Here is a 23,414-nt window from a genome sequence, read left to right as displayed (position 1 = left end):
AACAATGAGGAAAGTTCATGCTTCAACTATCACATGTTCTATATTTTTAAGACCAACTAGGATTTTAGCTGCCAGATTTAGGGTAATCTCACCTTAATTTGTTGTAGTCTGATCACATATGGCAACAGCTTTTGAGGAGTCTTTTTTCTAACTTAGATTGTTGTCCTATTAGGACAGGTATCTAATCTACTACCCTACCACCCAGACTTAATTGCAGTGTTGTTTTAGTCAAGCAGAGAATGTATCTGTTGTAGAGGTAAGTGATACTTTGAACAATTTAGCAAATTCTAATTTTAGAGTAGCAGAACTCATTTTGAACATCCAGTGTTGGAAAGCAGAGCAAGGATGTATCAGCATTTTTGTTTGTGTACAGCCAGCTAACCCTACCTTATGTAGCTGTCCCTTTTTTATTTTATTATCATCTTCTTGGATCCAAAATGCTACATGGTTCTCCCCCTTTTATTTTTACTTTGGACAGCAAAAACATGATAGATACACCCTGCTCTGTGCCAAGGTACATGGAAGCAACACCTTGGCACCAAGGATCCACAGAAGGAGTTTCCTTGTGATGTCTTTACAAGATAACTTTTTAGGAAGTGAAATTTCATAACCAATATCTAATAATCCAAACTCAGATTACTATGTTACCTTTATTTTGAACCCTAAGCACCAAATTAACTGCTAGTGTAACACCACTAGTGTAACTTAGAGTCATATCAGAGCTGAAGCTGGCATGACTGTCTGGCGAACTCTTCAAAAAATTCCCTACATAAGCCTTCCTATTCTCAGCAGAAATTAAATGATTCAGGAAGTCTTCCTTTTTGTAGGAAGCAAGAAGATTGCTGGATCAATTTTCATAATTATCAAAAGAATAAAAGAAATAAAGAAATACACAAGCTGGTGTAAATAAGGATCGAACCAGCCCTTTGAGTTCTACTAAACACCCCATCACAGACCTTCTTTGTAGCGCTACAATGACTAAGCTGTGTGCCTCACTTTCCAAATCCGTAATATGAATTGTAAACAGGGAGACTGTCAGGAGGTAAATCTGCAAAATAGTATCTGAAAACAGCTTTGATGATTAGGTGAAAAGAAACGAAGAAGGACCAAGTATTATGAGCAGAGAAGGCAAACTTGCTAGTGAACTCATCAGCAGGCTGGAACTTTCCTGGAGAATGAGGAATGTAGTTAGACCAGAAAGCAAAAATGTCATGGGAGCTGCAAAACCAAAAGAAAAGCATCTTCAACCACAGGAGAGGAGGTGCTGTAGCCATGAGATGGAGCTGCTGGTTGAAAAATATCTTTTCTGGTGCTTTATTTTCTAATATACATTTTAGTGCAACAATTGAAGAAATTCTTTTCAACTAGCTATGGTGAAGTTATATCCCCTGATATCACTGAACACAATAGTCCCCTTGTTTATACTAAACAGATGAATAATATGGATGCCCCTCATGCAAGCAGAGATGCACTGTTTATTATTATTTTTAATATACAAGGATCATTACTTTGACCATTGCAGCTTCTGAAAAATGTAAAAAGGACAGCAGTGCCAGAAGCGAGGGCTGATTTCTGTTCTTGATAGTTGAGTAGATTTAATATCTACTCTCTTCATGTCAGAAGACAGACTAGGGTATAGGATATACACTGGACAATATTCTCAGAACAGATGGTTCCTAAATAGGTCTTCTCTGAGGAGCACCAGCAGTGCGACTCTTGCATTTTTTTTTGTTTGTTTAAATGAATTCAGAGCAGGGCTCCAGATTTTGAACAAAAGCRTAGGTTAAAACAAGCTGCAACTAAAAGAGCAGTTATAATTTGGGCGGAAGGTATGTACTTCAGTGAATGCTGTATGATACATCTCTGTTCAGCTGCACCTGGCATCTCTTGAGTTTTTAATAAAATGATTATTGAAGGTGCTTCTTGAATACAGGCAGGAAGATTTGTCTACTGTATGCACAAGTGAATCTAATCTATGAGAGAAGGACTGATATCATCACTTGGTATGGAACAGCCTCCTTTCAGAGTTAGGCCCATTACAGGAATGCTGTGGACAAAACAAAAACAAAAGCTCTGCCAGTGAAGCTCCATTTAAAATACCTGACTGCAGTCAGAGACATACTGCATTTCATACGGTAACTGCTTCCTATCAAAGTTGGATCTTTCTGGTAAACATGTTTTTATTCCTGTCAATACTCTGAAGTATGGATGATTGAGCTGCCTTACCRAAACCGTTGATTGTGTTCAATCAAGAATCTTCTTAATTTGAGCCAAGCAAATTATTCACAGTAAAAAAATTGTCAAAGTTAGCTTTTTTGCTAACATTATACAGAAGCATTCTTATGTTAACTCATAATTTGAATATATTTAACAAAGTCCTTCTTCATATGTCATGAACAGCTGAAATTCAAGCCAGGCTAAAACTGGTCAGAAGAGTCTCACAGAGCTGCTTATGCTTTTTGAGAAGATGAGTCCCAAAAAACTGGGTTGATAAGATTATGTAGAGAAATACAAAAAGGTTGATTTCTGCAAATGATGATTTGAGTGTTCAGGAACTGAATCAAATTTGCAGAGACTTGTAATTGTGGCTAAGAAATTTGTGTATGATATCCRTATTCCTTTCTTCATATTTCTGGGTTGGGAGTTAAAGAAGAAGCCAGAGGGTTCAAAATGTTGGTGACCTGAGAGAATATGTGAAAACTGCCAGAAAATCTGAGGCATCTGCTCCAGAATTTAGGTGGCACCACTGCAGAATCCCTTTTCTCCAGAAAAGGGCCTGGCAGCATGCATTACAGAAGYGTGTGGGACTTAACTGGACCTGCTAAAAACAGCCCGGTGACAGCCCCAAGTTGTGTCAGAATTAATTTAAAAACTAAAGTATTCCTAGGAAAGGTTAGCATTATTTTTCCAACTCTATTACTACTGTGACACTTTAGGTTTCTATTGTACAGTCCACCTAAAATCCTAGAAGTGCTCTACATGTACARAGATAACAGAAAACTCTATAGTCAGGGTTATAGTGTCCTTTCTGAGCTAGAGCCTGTGATGCAACTGGGGAAGTTGTGYGTGCTCGTCACAAGTCTCCTCTTCTCACATTATCTCTAATGGTGCTGCAAGGAGAAGATAGCAGCTAGAGCTGCAGGTCCCCTGGGAGAGTTTAGAGAGTTCCTAACTGTCAGCTAAAAAAAATTAACCTTGTGTTTTGGATATGGAGTAACTTGGTCTAGGAACGTGGCAGAGCACTCRCACCAGATGCCACAACAGCATTTTCAGAAAAGTACTTCTAATGGTATAATTGTACTTTAAATGGCTATAYTGCTTATTCCTCTGATCTCTTTCTCAGTGCTGTGGCAGAATGAATTTTTGCGGATTATCTTGTTAAAAAGTAATCCTATTTAGTGGGTATCTTTGCTGCAAGGCAATCTTGGCTTCCCACCCATTCAGTTAGGAATGTTTATATTTAGCTACTTTTCTGGAAACAGAGCTCCAGCTGCAGCACATTCCAGTTAATTTGGATGGATCTTGTTTTTCCTCAGGACATGCCTTTTTCTTGTTGCAGACTCAACAGTCTTACTAGAAATGTGTCATTTTGCCCGAAGAGAGTTTTGAAGAGCAAGTACGTGTAACCTGCATGGGTCCAGGTCTGTGTTAGATCTTTTCCTGATGAGACTTGCAGCCATCCCACATTCTTCTTTTCAAGCCTTTCTGGTGACTATTGCTGTTATTAAAAATTGATTGTTGTATAATATCAGGAGTATTCTGGGGCAGTTTTAGCAACAAATTCCAAGGTGGGTCAGCACATTTGGCATCTCCAACATCTTGATGTTGAGATGCTTCTTCACGCTCTTGCATGATGCTGCCATATACCATTAAATAGATGAACACTAAGTCTCATCTTCCATTCCAGAAGTAGGTGCAAGTCAGGGAACAATGGAGCAATCCCTATGAAGTTATTTTCTACATACATATTTAAATTGCTTTGGTGCCTGCTGTGCTGAAGGGCTTTCCTAGCACTTTCAGCAGGCTGTTGACAGAGAACTGATGAATAGAACCTGCTAGTTTGTATGGGTTTTAGGATCTTCATTTTTATTCTTTAATATTCCTGATATAGCTATGGAAGTACATTGTCCCACTGATGATGGCTAGTTTGATACACAGGACTTGGTGCAGTAATTTCTTGAACCCAGGTGAAGGCCGTCTCTGTGGAGCTGGGTGAAACACCATCAGAAACAGACTAGAAGAACATGTTGAAAAATGTTGCTCTTCTGTAGTGGAACAAGCCAAGGGAGCCTCTGGTTTAGTTTCCTGAAYGCAGATGTCCTCCTAGCGAAGGGCAGCGTACGGCCAAGCAGAACACAAACAGCCTTCGTTCTACGAATGACCTTGCTGAAGCAGACAGCACACCTCCCAAGACTGGAAGGGGAGCGGTGCTGTCGTTATCCAAAGGGCATCCACTAGCCGAGTATTCAAAATGGATGATGATCCAAATCCCCAAACTCGTACCTTATGGAGTATTTTACACTCACTCTGGAGGAATAAAAGTGCCCTGTCAATTATTACCTTGAAATAATGAACAAGACCTGAACATACTCCAGAAATACCACTCTGTGCTCTCTACACCCCATCACCCAGACATACTCATTACTGCTGCTACTAAGCCCTTGTGGCAGCGAGTTTGCTTACGCTAGGAATAGCGCTGMAGATTTCCTGCGACTCCTGCTCTTCCAGGAAGACTGCGCTGAGCTGCCACGGTCTCGCTTGGGACTTCAAGGGGGAGAGTTTCCTGTTAGGGACGTGATAACAGCTATACTTCCTTGACRCACGTAGCCTTTGCCTCCAATCCAACAGTCCAAGAAACAGATAATGTTCATAAACACAGGCAGCAGAAAGTCAGCATTCGTTAGCAGAACAGAAGCAGCTAGAGGTCRAATTCTAAATATTTCAGAGACAATGTTTAATTAATACTCTGCATCAGAGAACGGCAGTACCTCCTAGGCACACAATTTCACAGATAATATTCCTGAATTGGCTCAAATCTACTTAATATTTGTTATCAGTTTTAAGTTAGAGAACAGTGTTGAAATTAAGGCTGTCTATGAAAAYAATTTCTAGGAACTTGATGGCACCTTATCTCTTATCTTCAAGGAAAGTTAGTACGGGAGGGGAGTCAAGGCAGTGGGGCTTAGMATCTCAAAAGATCAAATCCCAATGAGGTAAAAGAAAAACAGAAAATTCAGTGGGTCCTGAAATTGGCCTACTGAAATGTTATTTTATCTATTGCTATGCTATCTTTCCTGATAGACGCTGTATTTCTGAAGTCTCATGCTGCAACAGAACATGGTAATAAAAAGAAATATATTTTGGTTAAAAAGCAGTTGCAACATTTCAAAAGTATCACTCAAAAAGCTATGAAACCGCCATCAACATTATTCATTACAGCAAACCAGAAAAGCTATTTGTGCACCTTTATATATATATTTTTTGATATTATCAGATCTCCTCCACTGTCAAAAGCCAGATGGGTTATTCCTCTCCTAAGAGGCGCCAGATGTCCTCTTTATATCTGCCAACATATACTTTCCTATAAGCAGAAAACCAATCTGTTTACTTCTAGTGAAAACATTCTACATATCCACCAAATAAAATATACCGACATTGTCAATAACTAATGCAATAAAACACCGTGAGGAAAGATGATAACGGAAAATAGTCCTAAGTCATTGCTAACAAATACAAGATTCTTATGCTATATTTCTTAAAATTTTGTTTGCTCCACTTTTACACATTTCAAACAGGAGGATTCCAACTACTTCCTATACATACACAGTATGCAATGCATACATAGGGATAATTTGCAGCAAACCTCCTATAATAAAGTAATGCAAAATGAACAAAARTACTACAGAACCTGGGAGAATGAATCCAAACAATGTGCTTGGGGCCGCGGATTCCCCAGAATCCGGCGTGCCTTCATGTGCCTTCTGCCTTCCACAAAAGGGAGATTCCATGCCATTTAATCATAAATTCCTGGGATGACTCTCTCTACTTGTTTGTGGGACTTTTTTTTTTTTTTTTAAGTGTATTTACATTCTTGTGTGTGGGTTGGGAATTTAGGTTTGTTTGTGATGAAACATCAAAGTTAGGTCCCAAATTAATACCGTGTAGTCATATAGTCTTTGTACCTTCCCACAAGAGGATGACAGAAACACACAAGGTTACCAAGCTTTAGGCAACATTAATGGGATTAATCCATAAACCTTTGTGTGATCTGACTTTGCTTCTCCATTCAATTTTCCTACTGTTATTTTTCCAATCGCTTATCAATTTTCTTTTTTTTTCAGATTTTACAAGAAGTGTTTTATGAATCTTCATGTGAAACAAAGGATTATTAAAAACATTCTTAATCATGCAAGTATATTTAGTTATTATATCTGATCCTGTCTATCAGAAAGGGGCATCATCACCCTGATGTATACACTGAACATGAATTTGGCCCATAATCTTTCTGCACACAGCGCAGACAGCGATTATTGTACAAATTATGCCATCACAGACAGGAAATTATTAGCAGACAGCAGATAAAACCTCAAACTGARATTGCTCTATTTTTTTCATGGAAAATCTTTTCAGTTAACAAGAAGTACAGAAGTAAATTAACAGAACCGCTAGTAAATAAAAAGTCCTCGAGTTCTGRAGAACAACTTTGGCTTTGAAGAAACCAAGAGTAGGACAGAGCAGAGACTAACAGATGGTGGGGTTTGCAAGAGRTGCCACAGAGGAGACAGCAGGTCAAGCTTCTCTTCAATGCAAGGTTAACGCTCAAATTATAACTTGGGTTACCAGAGAAACTACTCCTTCTCCCAGATGTCGTGATGTTTTCAATGCAAATTGTTTACAGTTAAATAGTATGAACTGCTATTCAAATTTGCCCAGCACATTAGCTGCTAGCRCAACGATCCGGTAGAGCAATCCATYTACTCTTTGCAGACTGAATATTGAACTGTGGTTTGAGGTACAAATCCTTCTTCTCCAGGACCAGTTTCATATTTTGCCACTTTCCTCCACCGTTGCTTGCTYCTGTACTAGTACGAGAGAATATCACTGATCCATAATCTCTGAATTATAAACTAGATTTGGGAACTAATCTAGCTTTAAAATATATATGCATTTATTTAAAAATATGTTTATGTTTTTTAAATAAAATATACTTCGGTATATTTTTGCCTGGATTATTTCTCAGATAGATCAGTATCCCTRTCCGGTTCACAGCTCAGCCACACGCGGAGTTGCACAGGAGCAGCTAAGGGATGGCGTGCTGCRTTGCAGGGGCAGGACCAAGGAACAGGTAGGAACCAGTAATACAGCAAAGACTTCATGTCATTGAGCCACAGTCTTATTTCCAGTGCGGCTACTTTTGCCCAGCCAAAGAAAGGAATGAATTTCAGTTCCCTACACTCGTGTTAGCTCTAGAGCAGAGGCCTGTAGGCTCCGTGAGTCCATGCGGAAACCATGACTCAGTGGGACTCCTCCATTGCAAAGCCAAACCAGAATTCCAGCACGCTTATATAACAAAACTTTCACCATACCTTAATTACATAGTGTCCACTCAGGAAAACAGGTCATCAGCTGTGATAAAAATCTCTAGCAAGTGCTAACTAGATGAAGTTCCTGATTTTAAAGGTTTGCCTCTATTTGAAGTTTCCCTGGGCTTTGCCCTCCTGCTACCCAAGTTCACCCACACATTTCCTGTCCTCCCGGACCGAGCCATACGCTGCACGGAGGAGAGACTGGTTTTCTGCTACGGCTCCAACCTCTCCCTTCGGAGCACCCCACCAAGTTTAGTTTAAGCCTTCACCTGTACACACGTAAGCCAGCACTCAATATAAATCAGCTCTCCGTAAGCACAGGCTCYGTCTCAGACAGTTCAGGCACAGCCTGATGTTTCTGCACCAGGTTTGAGTGCTACCAACAGACCTGACAACACGCTCCCAGCAGTTACRCAGCTCTGGCCTGCTGCTATTTCTCCCTGGCACAAGAGTTTAATTGCCCAAAGCCTCAAACCAGGCAGCCGCTATGTTAACAGAATATTTATTTGTGCAGGATGGTCTGAGGACGTGATGCCACCCATCTTTCCCCACCAGCTCAGCCTTGGTGCTTCAGACAAAATCCTACCAGAGAACTAATTTAGTCTAACCAAAACCTGGGGTTTTGCAAAGCTAGATCACAGTTCYGAGTCAATCCCTACAAAAACATCTTAAATATCTTACAGTTTGTGTCCTGTAGTAAGTWGGATCTTGATGAAGGATGTGTTGCTGGCATGCCTTGGTTCCACTGGATTTCCAAAGACAATCCGAAAGAGGAGCAGGAAGGGTCTGGTTGCATTTTCAGTACACGTTGCATCTCTGATGGTCTCGCCTTTACAATATGGAAATCTTCTTTTGTGTTAACAAGCATAGCTCACAACCCCTCCRTGAAGGATTTCTACAGACAAAAACAGGGAACACAGAGAGATTAAGCAAGCTGGCAAAGAACCAAAAAGATTACACAGGAAATATAGTGCAGGATTAGGAAATTAAGTCAGCTCTGACCATGCCTGAAATAAAAGGCTATCTCTTCTCTCTGTAGCAACACTTCTTCCCAGCCTTATCTTGAACAACATAAACCCCTAGTGAAGGGGAAAGGGAAGGGATGTTGCCAGGGGGTTTAAAGCACTCCTCTCTTCACTGAGGCCTCCGTCAGCCACCATGGGGCATGCCTGAATCATCAGCTACAGACAGGTGTGTGCTAGCACCACCTGCGCTGCATACTCAGGCACGWTAATGCACACAGGTTTCCTTGCTAATGAGCCCTCCTCAAAAACTATAAGGTTCGGAGTTTTTTTTTCTTTCTTGGCCAAAATGCCTGTTTAAGCAGCCTTGTCTTTYGTTGTGTTCCTGCACTGCCCTCTTTACCGTAGCGCGAGCATTTGCAAGGCACTGCCATGAGTCAGAGAGAGAAATGATAACCCTGAAAAAAGCTATGGTTATTTTTCCACCTGAAACAATTCCGGTTCACCATCCGGACTTAAAAGCGACCCGGCCCAAGGAAAGGCCTGGTACGCGGCCAGCGCCGGCTCTTCCCTTGGAACCAGCTTGGACGCCGTGCCGTGCCCAAGACTCCCAGCCTGGCGCTTCRCTGGCTGGAAGCGGGAGGCAGGGAGAAGCGCCGGGGCGGCAAGGCGGGCGGATTCGCGGGTTATCCGGGAGCAGCGCGGGCGCCGTCGCTTCCCGCCTCGTCTCCTCGCGGCCCGGGCCCCTGCCGGCCACGAGACCCCCCCGCCTCTGCCCGCCGCGGCTGGCGGGGATGCGGGCCCCGACAAGCACGAGCCGTCCCTCCGCCTGCCTCGCCCGCCGGCGGGGCGGACAAAGCGCCCCGGCAAAGCCAGTTGCCCCCGCGTCCTGCTCGTGTCCGGGCAGCCGCGGCTCCGCCACCGCCCGCTCCCGGGGCGGCCCCGTGTCCGCCTTCCCCCCCCCCCGGCACCGCTTCGCGCGCTTCGGGCGGGCGGGAGGCCGAGGGGAGGCGAGGCCGGCGGCGGCGCGGACAAGATGGAGCCCGCGGCGCCCCCCGGCGGAGCGGAGCGGGGCCCGGCCGGCCGGCCGGAGGAGGAGGAGGAGGAGGCGGGGAAGGGAAGGGAGGGCCGGGCCGGGCCGGAGACACCTGGGCGGCTGCGCCGCCTCCTCCCGTCGCGTAGGTTTCGACTTTCTTCCCCGCCCGGAAACTTGGTGGAGGAGCCGCGCTCGGCGCCGCCGCGGGCCGGGTGAGAGCCGCGCTTCCCCCCCCCCCCCTCCGGTCCCGTCCCGTCCCGGCGCGGCGGCCCCCGCGGCCCCGGCCCGAGCCGCTCGGCCGCCGCGGCGCCTGCAGGTGAGCGGGGGTGGGGCCTGGCGGGCGCCGCGGGCGGGCGAGCTCCGTCCCTCCTTCCCTCCCTTCCCCCGCGTGGGGAGGGCGGCTGCCGCCGCGGCTTCCCTCTCCCGGAGCGGCCCCGCGGGGCCCGGCCGGGGCTGGGGGCGCTGCGGGCAGAGGCGCCTCTCCCGGCGCCGGCGCGGCTCAGGTGCCGATTCGTGCGGAAAAGCCTGTAACTAGCGATCGGGGTGACAGCAGGGGGGAGCCCCGCGGCTGCCTGGACCTTTGGGAAGCGCCTCGAAGGTAGGACGGGCGCGTGGGACGCTCCGCGCGAGCTCGTCGGGCGCTGCCACGGACCTACGGGATGCCCAGGCCGACGCTTCGGCCCCGGAGCCGCCCGCCGCCGGCTGGGGAGGCGCGACGTCGCCGAGGAGCGAGCGTCAGGCGCGGCGGCGGCGCCGTGCCCTCGAGGACCGCGCTGGCCGCCGCCGNCCGCCGCCGGCTGGGGAGGCGCGACGTCGCCGAGGAGCGAGCGTCAGGCGCGGCGGCGGCGCCGTGCCCTCGAGGACCGCGCTGGCCGCCGCCGCCGCCGCCGCCGCCGCGCCAAGGCCGGAGCCCTCTGGCAGCTCCCCAGCCGCGGAGAAGGCGAGTCGTGCGCGCGGCTCCTCCGAAGCGAAACTTGTCGTCTCCGAAATCGCGCGCTCGAGCCGCTCGCTCACGCTGCGGCCAAGCCGGTAGCGCGGCGGCGGCTGAACGGGGCCGACGCGGTGGCGATGCCCCCGGCCCCGCTCCGCGTTGGGGTTCGCTCCCTGCGCCGGCTCCCGGAGCGCAGGGAGACCCGGGGCTCGCGTGGCCGGCGGCGAGGGGAAGAACGATAAACCCGAGGACAACCTTGTACGGGGCGAGCTGGCTGCTGCAAAACAAAGCTGTCTGGTAAAACCGCGTCTCCGTTCGCGTCGGTTCTGCCTCCGCTCCAGCACGCGAGCCCGGCGCGTGTTTAACCCGCTTAAATAACGGCGATGCGCTAGCGTAAAACCCAGTGAAAGGGAGAGAAGAGCTGGTGGTGTGCAGCAAAAAGAAAACTCCTTGTTGGCAAATGGGTTTTTAAGTTTCTAACTAAATGAGTAGTGAGGGAAGTGAGCAAGAACTAGAAAACAAAACCAACCAGCCAGCCTGGAGAAGGAGAACTGCAAAAGGTGGAAGAAATAGGTGCGCAGTGTTTGTAGCTTGGCCGTGAAAGAACCTGGTAGCCAGGGGACCTTCTCCTGCTTTAAGACAACGTGAGGTTCAAAGGTACCCGATGAAACAGGTTGAGGATTATTCTGGATAACGTTGGTGCCGGCTGAATGGAGCATCCAGTAACTTCAACTGGAAATTGYGATGGATGGTTTCGTAAACCACAGTAGCTGTATACTTCCTTAAGTACAGTTAGTAGCTCAATTTCTGCGTGCTTATGAAATTGTAGAGTCCTGGACTAAATGGTAGGTGGCCAAAATAAAATATCTGTAGTTCACGAACCATCCCCTGCTACACCTTTCACTGTGCATTCCCTTGTATTTCTAACTTTCTTCTGAAACTGCTACATTGGTTCCACTTTGAAGATTAAGCTGCCTGGATTTGTCCTGATTGCGTGTATCTTGCTGGAGTAGTCGCAGCTGGTGTCTTACTCCCAGGCCTGAGTAGGTTTTGCTGATTTATTACAACCCCCCCTTGTTTGGCTTTTCCTTTTCAGCTTCTTTTAGTGGTGCTCTCCCTGCAGTTGTTGGGAATTACATTTGACGGTCCTCATCAGTTTGTCTTCCCTGATTTATACCATGCAAAATGGTGCTCTAGACTGAAACTTGGCATTTTTTTTGGACATGAATTGAATTTAAAAATACGCAAATATCTGGCAAACTTTTTAATACAGCGAATGGCAAATAGTTGATGAGAAATTGGTTCATGAAGTGTCTGAAGTGTTAGAGGAGGGTTTAGGGAGCCCAAGTGGTAGGAATCGCTACACTGGTCCAGGAAAAAGCATCTGCAGCTAAAAGGAGGGAAAGAGGATGAAGCCGGAGGAGTCTGGAGAGCAGATCAGCAGCTTGCAGGCAACGGCAGGTTTTAAGCGTACATGTTGCTCCCTGAGTTTGGAGGGTCTCTAGGCAAGGTTTGTTTGGAGACTGTGTTGTTCCTTGCTTGGAACCATCTGTGGAAGGGAAAGTCCTGGAATGGATTAGGTTTAAAAAAAAAAAGTGTTGTCCAGCTTTGTCTAGTCTTTGTCTGGGCCGTAGGCATCTCCTAAACAGCTGCAGCAGACTTCTCCTTTCGGAGCTGATGGGGTGTGAATTAAAAAAGGATTGAAATAAAACTCAAACAGCTCCCTTGAGTTTTTACAGGGCTCGCTCGTGACAGCAGTTATTTTGCCGTCGCTGAAAGTGCAATAAATCGTCATCAGCCTTATTTGTAAAGTTCTCGGACATATTAACCTCCCACCTCTAAACTCATAAATAACAGATAAACCCCTCTCACCTAGTAAGCACTACTGCGGTTCTCCTAATGGAGATGAGAGGGGGGAAAAAAAMCCCATAAACCCGGTCCGTGCCCTGGGAACTTTAGATCTGAGAATATTCGCTTTTAATATTAAACCATCTCAATTGGTAGTGAAAAAAAAAAGAGCTGTATGATTATTTCACATAGGTTACCTAAAAAGCAACATACTGGGTCTTCTGAGCCTCTTTGTACTTGTGACAAAATAAAAAACTTCCCCCGCGAGGTTAACACCGGGTTGCTTGGCTGCTTTCCTAGTCACCTTGACGGGCTCAGAAATGAGGAGAGAAGGGCGGTTGCCTTCCCCCTCCTACGTGTTCCCCGGCTCAAGGTCGCTCCGCGACTCGTGCGCTGGTGGTTAGGGAAGAAGGTGGGCGCTGCCTTGAGTCGCGGATAGTGGAAGGACTTTGGTCGCTGGGGCTGTGGTTCCAGCTCTTCTAACTGGTGAGAAAGCCGCACAGGCTTTTTTTTTTTTAATTATTCTTAGCACAAGGGGGAATATAAATATCAGTTCACTCATACTGTAAATACGTGCATAACAGGGCAAGATAACAGTGATTCTCAAAGACCTGCCTCTGGTAGGTGGAGCTGGACGCAGCTCTAAATCAGGATAAGATTTGAAAAAACAAATTAAAAAAAGCCTTGCTTTTTTTTTTTTTTTTTCTCCAGCTTAGCTTGTGAGGTCTGAAGTCAACCAAATACGCCAGGTGAAACCATATGGTGAAAAGGCAAATTTCACCTTAAATCACATGCGCAACCGTACTTAAGTTCAGGCGCCTGTAATACAGGTATCCTCAATGGYAGAATATGTCTCCAGACTCTTACAAATGAGCCGTGACACCCTTCCGCCAGCCCTGCGGGAGGGCCGTCCTCAGCCAGGAGATGTTCTTCGCCCCTGCAGCGCTCCTTTGGTTCCCGGCCGTGGCGCGGGCCGGTTGCAGCGGCCGTTCGGCCCGGCCGCGGGCGCCGGCGGGAGGTTAAGCAAGCTTCGAAGGTCGCTGCGCAGCACCTGCAGCTTGCGAGCACGCGGCGCAGGGAATTCTTTATTTTCTTAATAGATAAGCATGTTTGTTTCTCTCCCCTTTCCCCTGATTTGGTGAGATGTAAGGGGAATTACAGGCTCAATTATTTTTTAATTCCACTTTTTTTGTTAGTTGGAACAAGCTGGGGCTAGAAAGTACTTTGCGCTGGTTTTTGTGAAAATGCCCTCTAACCCTGTGAAAGGAAGYCGCGGTTTGGTGCGCGGAGCCGAGTAATATGGTGATGGCGTAAAGCGGGGGCCAGAGCCGTCTGGCACCGTTGCAAAAAAGCGCCTGGCCTAGGGGAGCGGAGAGGGACCCTCCGCGCTAGCTCGCCTAGCCGTGCTGCCTGCTTCTCACCTGGTAGCTCGCTTCGTTTTGCAGTTTGGATTTCAGGTGCCTACTGATATAGAAGGATACTGTCGTACCTTGTGCCAAACTCTTAACTTTAGGGCAGAGTACTGTAAAAAAATTAGCGTAACTGAGACCAAAACTTGACTTGGCGAGGGTAACTAAGAGTTCCGTGCTGCTTTCTCCTGCAGTAGAGCCCCAGTCCAGCTTGTGATGTTAACATCTGTAACGGCGATCTGTTGATAGGAAATATTTCATGGTCAGGTGCCAAACTCTGCTTTCGTGCTGCTGGATCGCTTACGGTAAAGTCGTCAGGCTGCTGGTAATAGCTATAGGGGTTGGACAGTGCTGGAGGCTTGTACCCAGATTCTGTAAACCGTGTTGCTATTTTTTTTTTATTATTACTATTATTAACAAGGAATTTATGGGTAGACACATGGACAACGATGTGTTAAGAGTGTCTGATATTCATATATAGCCAATAGACATACGATCATTACCTGCTGTCAGAAGCAAACCCAGCTCTTTGGAAAGCAAGTGTTCTACCCGATTCTAGATGAAGCCTCAATTTTAACATCATCTCTCCTAATCCCTCTTTGATTTGGTTTTGGGCTTTTTCTTTTAATTGCAAGAGAAGTTTTGTTTATTAATGACAGATTAAATCCTTTATCCTTAAATTATAGTATTGGATTCCTTCTTTTCTTTGTCACTAGAAAACCTCATCCCCAAACATCAAACTGATTTTTAGGGATGGAATTGCAGATTGCTGCCAAATTCAAAGTGTTGGTGGGGGGATGGTAGAGGTAGGGGTATTTAATTTCCTAGAGAGAGAGGTGATTAGAGAGAAGAGAAAAACCTAATGAATGTGCAAAGAAAATCCATATATGCTGCCAATGTGGAAACTTCCGTAGGAGCCTTTGGATCCAATTCTGCAGAGATGCAAATCGATCTAAGTGGTAAAACAGAAGAATCTGCATAAGCTTTGTGTTCCCCTGAGCATAAAACAAGTAGCTCGCGTGATTGCGCGGAAGAAGGGGTGTAGAAAGGCTCGTGGGTGTAGGAGAAGCACCCTGCAAAGGTGATAAAGCTTGAAGGAATATGATAAAACAGCTTCTCCTGCAGCGCATGTCTTCGCTTCTATTTGCTGGCATTTAATTTATCTGTTTTGCACACCAGTAAATTAACATAGTGGCTATTTAAACCACTTGGAGGAAAAGCGTAGGTGAAAAGCATTTTACGCCACTACTGAATTCCTTGCTAACCGGAGGGAGGGAATTTACTGGTGTCTGTTACCCAGGTAATATTAACTGAACGGTAACACCAGAGTCTCCTGCTCTGTACAATGAACTGGGCTTAGCTGTTGAAATTACACTGGTGTAGTCCCACTGCTGTCAAAAAGACTAACAAAACAGTTTTGTTTTTTTTTTAAGCAACTGCTCTTGAAGTGTATTAGGGTAGAAACACAAACCCAAGTACCGTACCGGAGAGCTGATACTGCAAAAGTCACTCGGGAGAAAATCCCTTGGCATAGTCTTGCTATGGTCAAACAAGCCTTTTAGCACATCTCTCAGAATAGTGTTTCCTGGAATAATAAGTCTTTTCTAGTCTAACATGGTAATGCGTCTGATTATAATTCATGAAAATACAATTGGTTTTCTGTTATTCTGGTAGAGAAAACAGATACTTGCCCAGAAGGACTTTGAGCTGGTTATATGCAAAGTTGTCTGACAAGCACACAAATAAAAGGGATTTAGAATAAAACTGATTTTCAGATTTATGATTAAAGAACAGGCAAAAATGATTGGGAGGATGACAGTGTTTTAATTGGCAGTCTTGCTTTAGGCTGAGTGTAGTTCTGCTTTAGTTTCTCAACTGGAGCRTTGGGAGATGTGCAGAGCGGTGACTCGCTCAGAGGTGGCTTATTAGGAGAGCAAGGCAAGGTTAATGTTCTTGGGTTTGGTGCTGCAGTTTTGCTAAAAGCTGACCTACTTTAAACATAGTTTACAAAAATCCTCTGATGTTTCCATGTTATTTTCTATGCCACCGCTGTAAACTCAGGAGAACTCGCTCAGGGTTGTGAAATATTGTAGCAGCCCGGTGGAAGTGTTCAACCAGAACGTTACTGTAGCTCGTGTAAAACCTGTCCCCTTTTTCTGCGTGCGAAGTGCCTGCCCAGGGTAGAGCTGAAATTCGGCAAAAAATCTGTTACAGAACACTTTTGCAATAAAAATCCCCTCCCCCCCAAAAAGCTATTTTATGAAATACCAGACTCTTTGAGTGAAAGCTATTTGAAGCAAATTTTGCAAAAAAAATTATCTCACTTTTTCTGATGGTTCGTTTTTAGAGTGCTGAGCTTATGTCGGGGTCCACCTGGAACTGGCTGGTTTTGTGGAAGCAGGGAGGTGTCTTGGGTTAGCGCCTTCCTGGCRCGCACCCTCCATCATCTTAATTGATCCGGCGTGTTGGGGCTTTCTGTCCACCCAGAGAAATGTAATTAATCGTTTTGGCCTTTAGCTGGAATGTGGCATGTCCAGTCTCTCAGGGAGCTGTTCTCATAAATAACGCAGCTGGCATAACGACTGCAGCAAGCCATGACGTGGCAGCGTACGTGGGGCACGCGCTGCCGCGTGCGGCTGGAAGCCTCAGAGGCAACTTTCACGTTGGGGTGTTCGGTATCGTCGATCCACGTTAGTACGTAAGCTTTAACCTAAAGGTGAAGAACATAAAACCCTTTATGTCTCCAAAATACTTCCCATGTTACAAATAACCTTTTAATATTAAGAGCTAGTTATTTGACAGACTTTTCTTTAAACTGAAGCATTATGGGGTGTTTTTCTAGCCACCCCGGTCTCTTAGGGAGAATCGTCATGCTTCTGTTTTGTGTCCTTGCCTTCCTGTAGCCCGACGGCTTGTTTCACGGTTTTGCAATATGGGACGTGCTCCGGTTCACTTAACGTACTTGTGGTTTTGTAAATCAGTTAATAGAAACAGTCTTGATTTTTTTTTTCTTCTTTTTTTGATATCACTTTGGACTTGCAGAGTGTTTTTTGKTTTTTTTCTGAAGACTTTCTCCATGATCTGAGCCAAGTTGCTTAGGGTCAGATTCACAGTTGTATTTAAGTACCTAATTCCCGTGAGTTGATGCCTCTGTGGGTCTATATTTTAGCCTCCCTTGATGTCGGTTTTCRGTCTTTAAGTGGGAATAGCATACCTCAAAGAGATGTCATTAAGATAAATATTTTTACGGCTGAAAGCGACTTTTATCAAATGTTGGGGCTGTATGAATAGACAGGCCTGGGCTGAATTTTCCCTGTTTGTGCTCCAAACTGAATTAAGGCTGAGTTATATGCCTTAAAAACAAGGAGTGGGAGTTAGATTTGGAAAYGTTGAGACTTCAGACGATAAGATTGGAAGCAGTGATGTTGTTCTTGGGGTAATCGGGTATTAAAACCACAGCACTTCTTCAGTCATTTTGGTGCAAGCAGATGCATGACGTTGGAAAGCTTCCTTAGACTATTCCCCCCCCGCCTTTGATTTGATTTATTTTTATTTTTTTTAACAGCTTAGCTGCAGAAGTAATTCATCGGTTCTGCTTACAAGTTCACGGATGTATTGGCGACTAGTTTGGGATTGAATTTACCCACCCGAAATGGAGCCGAGCGGTTCACTTTTGGGTGGCTCTTGGCAGGCTCCCCGCTCGTGCTATTAGCTCCGCTGTAGACGTGTGCGGGGGGGGGGGATATCTGAGGCTCTGTGCCCTGGCGGAGCTAAAACAAGAATAGGCAACGTGCTARCAGTGTCAGGAATAGTCTTGCTTTGGCGGGGAAGTAGATTAGACAACCCGATAAGTCTTCCTTTCCAAAAAAAAAAAAAGTAATCTGTTCTTTGAGTCAGTATTACAGTACAAGAAAACCTAGCTGAAAAAACCCCCCACCATAATTTATTTCATACAGTGAAGATGATGCTTAAGAAATCTTTGTCCTGGGCCACACAGGGTAAGAAACTGGGAAATCTAAAGAGTTTTCTGCTGGTTTCTGCATTGAGGAATGCAGGAATAGGGTATTGCTTCCTAAATAGTTCAGACTCTAGAGGCATTCCTTGCATTGTGCTTTATAAATGGCAGAGTCCATTATGGCAGCAACATACATATATAAAATATATATATATATCTATGTCAGGCTTTTACATTCTTATGTGGTCAGTAAGTAGTAACTCGGGACAAAGCTAGATCCTTATTTTACGACTTCCTCATATTATGCATGTTGGGTGGAAGCTAGTGTGGCCTTATCTTGAAATTAGTGTTTTGTGGTGAGAGTGAGGCCTGGGGAGAGATCTGAATACCGCGGAGAAAGGGAAAAGCAGGGGATGTGTACGAGGGGTCTGAAAGCGGCATTGCTGGAAGGAAGCAGGGAAGGGGGAACGGGATRGCAAAAAGAGCAATGCGAGAACGAAGGGGGTTGGGGCTCCTCCGGGCTTCAGAGGTCCGAATGAGTAGCTGAGATTTGATGGCACCGCTAATGATTGTATTTCATATTTCACCTAAAAAGCACAGTCTTAGGGCCTGATTGAAGCGTAACTCTAGGCGGACTCTATCAAGGCTGGCGTATCGGGACAGAGCGCAGTTGTGCCTGTTGTGGTGACACAGCGCCTTTGCCAGACGCTTAAAATCTGTCCGGTTGCACCAAAGGAGCCGCGGCTGAAGACGACGTTAGCAATTCCCCTCTTGCAGCACATCTGCCTGAATCGGGGAGCGAAGGGCAGGCTTGTCGGAGCCTGCCGCCCTCGCCGGCGCCGCTGCCCGGCCGCTGCCTCGCCGCGGGGCGCGCTGGGTTTCGTCACCGAGGAGGTGTCAGCCTCGGCTGCCCTGCAGCCCTCCCCTGCGCCGAGAGCACGGCCGTGCCAAAGCGAAAGGTATTTTGGCGCTTCTGGAGGAGCGCTTCACACCTTGTTTGCAAAGGCGCAGACCTGAGAAGACGGAGCGATGCGGAGTTGCGAGGAAGGGGAAAGCAGAACGGTTGGGGCGATGTTTTTATCTTCCTCTAGTTCTGGAATGACTCATAYGTGGGATTCATCTCTTATAACCTTTAGACACAGAGAGAGGGAGATGAATTGGTAAATATGTGGCAAAAGCCCCGTATAAAAGCAGTTTATCAGCAAAATTACTCCGGAGTTTGTTTTCACTGAGAAACTACATTTGTTTAATCACCTGCCAAAATTTTATGCAAATACTACAACCCGAAGCACAAGTACTTATTGGTAGGGGTTCGCCTTGAAAGCTTGGCCTTTCGTGAAGGGCTGGCGCTGAGCTGATTGATTCGAGTTGGTAGGTGATGTTCAGTCATTGTCTAATGTAAAAATGTTCCCTTTTGGCTTGCAAGATAAAATGTCGCCATTTGATCTTAAATTATAAGATAAGCAGTCGAGATATCGGAGTCTGTTTCAGGTGGAGGTAGGTACCGAAGAACAGTGGGCGCAGAGACATCTGCTTTATTTGCTCGTGTGCTGTCTGCACTTTTTCACTATGAAATATGCGTCTGACGGCTTTCCTTTTTGGGGAGTCAGTGGTGGAGGCGTTAAAAAATAGATCCAAATGGGAGAGCAAGGACTGTGTATCCCGTGTAAGTGCCTCTCTCAAGGGGAAGATGCTTTCTGGCACCGCAGCAAGAGGAGAAGCAAACAGCTCATGCCCAGGACCTGCCTGGAACCTTGGCAATAACATTTCACTCTTTTGAAGTGAACAAGTTTCTATGGCTAGGTAAAAAAATTGCCCATAAAATGGCTTGATTTTTATTTTATTTTATTTTTTGGTGATACGTTATCCCTTTAATTAAATAGCTGACTTATGCTTGACAGTTAATTGAAGTGGAATGATGTATGATTTTTATTAGAAACCCATGACTAATTTTTTCTTGCCRTTCTCCCTATCTCATTGTTCTGGCCTACCCTCCTCCGAAATTGCCGCTGCATGCCAGGCACCGGTGCAGACCAGCGCTGGCRCTTGTTTGGGCTCTTACCTGTTCCAGACAAAGCCATTTGTTTTCAGACATTTTCCATGTCATCTTTCAAAAATCTTCCATTTCATCACGGTTCTGCAGGGTTTTTTTTCGTGTTAGAAGACTCTGGCTTTTGTAAATGAGCTCACACAAAAAAAAGATAATACAGAGTGTTTGCTTCATGGAGGACCACATTGCTCGCTTCATTAAAATAGCTGCCAGGTTACAGAAAATCCTTCCTGCGGTAGTGCCTGCGCTTGCAAAATAATCTGCTAGCAGACTCGGGTGAATTTGATATTTGATTATACTAGGGAAGACTCCGATTGGATGTGGATGGAGACATCTTTATTAAAATCAGTATGGAGGCAACTGCAAAGAACTTAGCTTGCTCCTTAGCTTCTTACACTTAGTGAAAATAAGATATTTAAGAATCTGCTGAAATGCAAGCCTGTGTGTTACATTGCAACAAACCGTGGCACGGGCTGGTTTTTACATCTCTTATTCTTAGAAGGCTTTTTTCATAGGAAATTTGCTTCGGTGAGTGAGCTTACGCATGGATGAGTTGGGAACAACGCGGTCTTTGTTAAAATGAACTGTTTTCTTTTTCAGAGGGAGTGGGCTTAAGAGGAAGGAAACGTGCTGTAGATTTTTTTTAAGTTTCCTTTAAAAATTTCTTCCTCTTCTTTTTTCCTCTTTTGCCTCCCCAAAGCACAAACCAAAACAAAAATCCCRACAGCCAGAAGTCCCCAGGCAGATATCTCACCATGCATATCTTTAAAATGAGTAATATTCCGTATCATCTGGAAAGCTGTGCAGGGAAATCGTCAGTTTAAAAAAAAAAATGACCGTCTTGGTTATTTTCTCTCTCGCTTCCCTTCCTCCTCCCCTCCGGGTTGTTCTCCCTCCAGAACACACAGCTTTTGTTTCAGTTTTTCTAGTCTGTGTGTTTGGCAGGGTTTTATCTAGTCCGAGTCGCTGCTGCACGTAAAGTAATTTAGGCTTCAGTTTACCCACGTGCTTAAACGTTTTGCTGAATCAGGTCCTCGCGTTTGCTGTTGCCTGGGTTGATGATTCACAGGGCCGCACYGGAAGGAAGAGCCCTAAGGTGGGTTGGTGGGGGCGAAGATACCGGGGGGAGCTTAAGGCAGGAATGCAGTTTAATATCTAATTGACTAGATCTAGAGGTGACAGTTGGCTGGAAATCTCTCTTTCTCCTCTCCTCGTTTAGAGGACCGCCGTCCGACAGCGCCTGCGTGACGAGCTCTCTTCCCGCTGGCCCGCGAGCGCCTGATGCTGGTACCATGGCTGACCCCGTAGCAGGAGACCCCGTGTCCCAAGCCGGCGAGCTCTGCAGCGAATGTGGTCAGTTCCACCTCTTGCCCGACAATCATCTCTATAACTTCCAAGATGAAGTGGACGACGAGCTCACCTGCCACATCTGCCTGCAGCCTCTGCTGCAGCCTATGGACACCCCCTGTGGACACACGTACTGCTTCAAGTGCCTCGAGAACTTCATGCAGGAGTACAACTTTTGTCCGATGGATCGCAAAAAACTCTCTTTCCAGCAGTGCCACAAGTCCAGCCTCCTGGTGCGCAACCTGTTGGATAAGCTGGTTGTCCTCTGTCCTTTCAAGGCAGAGTGTCAGCAGACGATGCAGCGGTGCGAACTGGAAGCTCACCTGCAGAACAGGTGCCTAGCCATTTACATAATATTCCTACTCCATGTTTAATGCTGTCAGTGTCTGCTTTGCATCTGAACAGAAAGGTCCCTTCGCAGAGTAGTTGTTAAACTGGGGCAAGATGGGGCTCCAGAGGGTGAGGCCAGAAAGGTGGGTGGGTGAAGGCAACCTAATTGTGTGTGTGTGTACATGTAGCTCGAATGTGCTAAGGAAGCACTTCCCTACTTGGCTGSAAGTTGTCCATGGACTCAAAACCTGTCAAATGTATGTAAATGTGCGTCCTGATCTGGGGCACCTGACTCTTTGAAAGTTGTTATAAACATGCTTATTCCTCGTTTCACTTGCACGGAGACGAAAGACAGGCGCTAAGTCAACACTCTGGAAGCAAGGGATCATGCAGTGTTGCCAGTTTAATTGGTCCAATTAAGATGTGCAATACATAAGTCTTTGATCCAAATAATGTAAGTCCCTCCAAGCTGCACATTATGCAGTTGCTGAATCACCTACTTAAAATTATCTTCCCTCATTCTTCTGCTGAGAAGAAGCAACTGAAAAACAGATTCTTTTTTCCTTCTGTGGAGGAAGGGGGACTTTTTTCCTTGCACCTTTCAGCAGGGATGTGTTTTGGTGCTTCCACTGCTGGTTTTGCTAGTGGCAGGCAGAATTTTGTAGCTTTAAAAGAACTGCAGGTGATGGCTCTTGCCGTGGCKCTTGAAGAGCATTTGTTCTAGTTAATGATTGCTGGAAAGGGAGCTAAGTACAAGCCATACTGCAAGCAGAAGCAGGGCTTCATCGGCAGTGTATTTTGTTGGTGTGTGATGAGCAATGCAGTAGGCTGGTTTCCCTTTGGCTATGTTGTAGCTTCTTGTGGCAAAACCACATTTAAAATAAAAATAAAAAGTCAACCGGCGTGCAGGTAATTGATGGTTAGGATATCTTTGCGATTCCAGCCAAGCGTGTATCCTTGTGAGTCCTGCTTGCCCACAAGCTGAGAGCTCATGTTAGAGCCATGGAGCCTCTTGAGTGAGGGAAGATGCTTAGAGACTCCTTCCTCCTGGTCTGTGAAAGTTCATAATCTCCTTTTTCTTCAGCTAACTCCTTGCACAGCTTTCCTGTTAGCCAGCACGGCTGAACGCTGGCGCTGCAGGGACAGGGCTGCCCAGCCTCGCAGCTGCTCTGCTGCGTCGCCGGGACTCTCCCCCGTGCCCAGGGGACGTGCCGAGGCTGACGAAGTGACGGGGGCAGAGACCTTCCTCTCCCCTCTGTGAATCCGCCCTGGCATCAGTAAATTTTTCTGTCACTTGCTAATCCCTCTGATGTGGAAGTTAAACGCCGAAGAGGGAGGCACCCTGAAATGTTTATGTTTCCGACCTCACTGGAAACTGTATCCTTCTCTTGCACCTTTCGTAGGACTTTGGACCCCCTTGGGGAGGGGGTGCTCTAAAAATGGAGTCTTTCACCTGGTCTGTGAGCCTCGTTGGAAATCACAGTGGGACTTTGGTGGCAGAATCTTCTTGTTTTTTAGTTTTAAGTGAAATTAACTGACAGGAGGAGACTTAAGGGAGTAAGAAGCAATCTAGGAACTTGTTTCCTTGGAGGATTTTTCTTTGCCCTTTGCAAGAGTAGCTTTTTTCTCTGTTTTAAGAGGGACGTTCACAAGTGGATTGATCAGCTCCTGCCTGTAAGTTTTAGGGCCATGTTAATGCTGGGAGAAAAATGACCAGGAGTAAAGCAGAAGAACCACAATGAGACTTGTTTAGCTGGAATGTAAATATTTTAATTTTAAATGTGACTCTAGTCACCACCCAGTGCTACTCAGGTCTCTGGAAGTGATGCTTTTGCATTCATGACTTGCCTCACATGCCACCTTTTTTTATTACTGTTTTTTACTCTTGATACTTAATTTACTCATGATAAAAGAGCTTGCTTTTCCTCACTCATTTTTGCTGAGGTAGGTTGGCTATGGT

General features: G+C 45.9%; 1 protein-coding gene across 1 annotated transcript in view; it reads left to right on the top strand.

The window, feature by feature from the left end:
• Positions 1 to 9,776: 9,776 nt before the first annotated feature.
• The window catches only part of LOC112975764 (ligand of Numb protein X 2-like), a 29,851-nt gene continuing 16,213 nt past the window's right edge, over positions 9,777 to 23,414 (top strand). The window contains exons 1-2 of the mRNA XM_026086261.1: positions 9,777 to 9,796; positions 20,997 to 21,458. Of these exons, the coding sequence (XP_025942046.1) occupies positions 21,070 to 21,458 (389 nt within the window). The 5' untranslated portion in view covers positions 9,777 to 9,796; positions 20,997 to 21,069. The remainder of the gene's footprint in view (positions 9,797 to 20,996; positions 21,459 to 23,414) is intronic.

This window comes from Apteryx rowi, unplaced genomic scaffold, assembly GCF_003343035.1.
Source record: "Apteryx rowi isolate R43461 unplaced genomic scaffold, aptRow1 scaffold_69, whole genome shotgun sequence".
Classification (NCBI taxonomy): domain Eukaryota; kingdom Metazoa; phylum Chordata; class Aves; order Apterygiformes; family Apterygidae; genus Apteryx; species Apteryx rowi.
The sequence above is the reverse complement of the archived record's forward strand: the minus strand, read 5'-3'. Positions and strand labels throughout refer to the sequence as shown.